This window comes from Lipotes vexillifer, unplaced genomic scaffold (assembly GCF_000442215.2).
Source record: "Lipotes vexillifer unplaced genomic scaffold, Lipotes_vexillifer_v1.1 scaffold2, whole genome shotgun sequence".
NCBI lineage: Eukaryota > Metazoa > Chordata > Mammalia > Artiodactyla > Lipotidae > Lipotes > Lipotes vexillifer.
Window position 1 is genome coordinate 65,448 of NW_006786129.1, and position 2,191 is coordinate 67,638.

General features: G+C 57.6%; 1 protein-coding gene across 1 annotated transcript in view; it reads left to right on the forward strand.

Annotated features, from left to right (window-relative positions):
• Positions 1-1,077, forward strand: part of KHDC3L (KH domain containing 3 like, subcortical maternal complex member) — a 1,263-nt gene extending 186 nt beyond the window's left edge. Inside the window, exons 2-4 of the mRNA XM_007458406.1 lie at positions 7-109; positions 261-440; positions 710-1,077. Of these exons, the coding sequence (XP_007458468.1) occupies positions 7-109; positions 261-440; positions 710-1,077 (651 nt within the window). The remainder of the gene's footprint in view (positions 1-6; positions 110-260; positions 441-709) is intronic.
• The last annotated feature ends 1,114 nt before the right edge of the window (positions 1,078-2,191 follow it).

Here is a 2,191-nt window from a genome sequence, read left to right on the forward strand (position 1 = left end):
TTCGAGGTGCTCGGTAACCTCACCAAGCGGCCCTACTGGTTTCACTCCGAGTACCTGAAGAGTCCGAGGGCAATTCACCTGGAGGCCTGGCTGGTGGAAGCAATCTTCGGTGAGCGGGCCCGAGCGGTGAGGCCGAGGCCGCCCCTCCCCGCAGGCTGGCCGCGCCCAGGCAGCCTCTTCGCGGCTCTGGCTCGCATCGGGGCCCCCGCTGCCTCCCCTCCCAGGCCCCACTGCTCAGCATCTCGTTGCTTCCTGCGCAGGCCTGGGCGGAGAGCACATCCCGCATGTCGAGTGTGTGTCGCAGACCCTGCTTCACGTTAATCAGTGGGACCCGGACGGCGAGGCTGAGATCTTGATATTTGGACGGCCTTATTACCAGAAGGATGTATACACGATGATCATGAACTTGGCTGACTATCACCGCCAACTCCGGGCGCAAAGTACGGGGCCGGGTACAATGAAAGGTACCCTAGGCAGGCCCCGGGTTCCTTGGGAGGGATTCTGGTGCGTCCTGGCTGTGCCGGGGCAGCGGTCTCATTCTCTTAATTCGACTGGAAGAAGGTTTCCTCTTTGTAAGGGATCCAGAGGAGCAAATTGACCTCGTTCTCTCAGATTCCGGGCTCCCACCCCCGCAGCCCGAAGGGGTAACTCCTTAGGTGGAGAGTATGTGGGACACAGGTGCGACCTTCTCTCTTTGCTCTTCTTCCAGGCTCTGAGAAGCCTCCTGCCCGGGAGGCGGCCACCCAGCGGTCCCCCGGCGCTGCCCGGGAGGCGGCCACCCAGCGGTCCCCCGGCGCTGCCCGGGAGGCGGCCACCCAGAGGTCCCCCGGCGCTGCCCGGGAGGCGACCACCCAGCGGTCCCCCGGCGCTGCCCGGGAGGCGGCCACCCAGCGGTCCCCCGGCGCTGCCCGGGAGGCGGCCACCCAGCGGTCCCCCGGCGCAGCCCGGGAGGCGGCCACCCAGAGCTTCCCCGGCGCTGCCCGGGAGGCGGCCACCCAGCGGTCCCCCGGCGCAGCCCGGGAGGCGGCCACCCAGAGCTTCCCCGAAGCTATCCAGGGTCCGGTTAACAGGTTCTGAACGCGTTTCGGGCCCAGGAGCAAGAGAGCCAGGCAAGGTCAAAGTGGAAGCCCCTCCTGGAACCCTATTCTGCTGCAGAAGCTGAGAAAAGAATGGTGTGGGTTGTTCTTGTTTTCCCCGCTCCCCGCCACTCCCTGTTAAATGTTTGCAAACACGAATCTAAAGAGTTCTAATAAAGCATCGAATTTCCCTAACGTCTGTTAATTGGCAGGGGGAAGGGGAGAGACAGGCACGTCGCTCCAGCAGCCACTATCTGCTCCAGGTGGCTTTCTAACCAGAGGCAGGTGAGAGCTTTTGGCTTTCTAGCCGCCTGGGGCGCCTCGGTCAGGTGCTTCCCCTGTGCTCCTTCACCGCGTGCATCTGGCTTTGCAAGGTGAGGGACCTCTCGGGCCGTCGAGTCTGTCCTCATGGGAAACCTTTCCAAGCCTGAGATATTTCTACTCAGAGACAAGGGATGCGAAAACTTGGTTTCAACGGGCCTCACGGGTGGGCGCATCATAGCGCTGCAAGCAGAGACTTCCCAGTTCGGGCAACTGCTGGCGACTAGGGGAAAACTGAAATGGCCAGGACAGTGCAGCTGTCATCTCCAAGACCTGCCCGGGTCACTCAACCTCCAGCGATGTTTGAAGCCAGCGAGACACAAGCAGTGCTGGTGACTCTTCCCTGCTAACTAGTAACCGCAGCAGTGGGGAGCCCTCCTTGTCACTTTTTAAAATTGAAATATAGTTGACATATAATACAGTGTAAACTAAGATGTACAACATGTTAACTTTATACACTCACATGTTGTACTATGAGTACCACCGCAGAGAGAAGTAGCATCTCTATCAGTTTGGCTTCCTGTTCCTGGCTGCTGGCTGGGACGCTGGTGCCCTGGCTAGAAGTAAACTGTTAACAGCTGGGTGTTAGGATTTTTTTTAAATAGCACAAGTCAATTTAGTGCTATGAAAATTTTCATTTTAAAAATCCAAGGAAACCTAATTTTAAAGAGCAGGGAGTGGTATGTCTATTGTAGACCCTTTGGTCACCAGTAATGATCACTCCAATTTTGAATAAGCCTTTAGTTTATAACAAGGGAAATAAAGATGCAAAGCTGAATTTACAAATAGGCTAT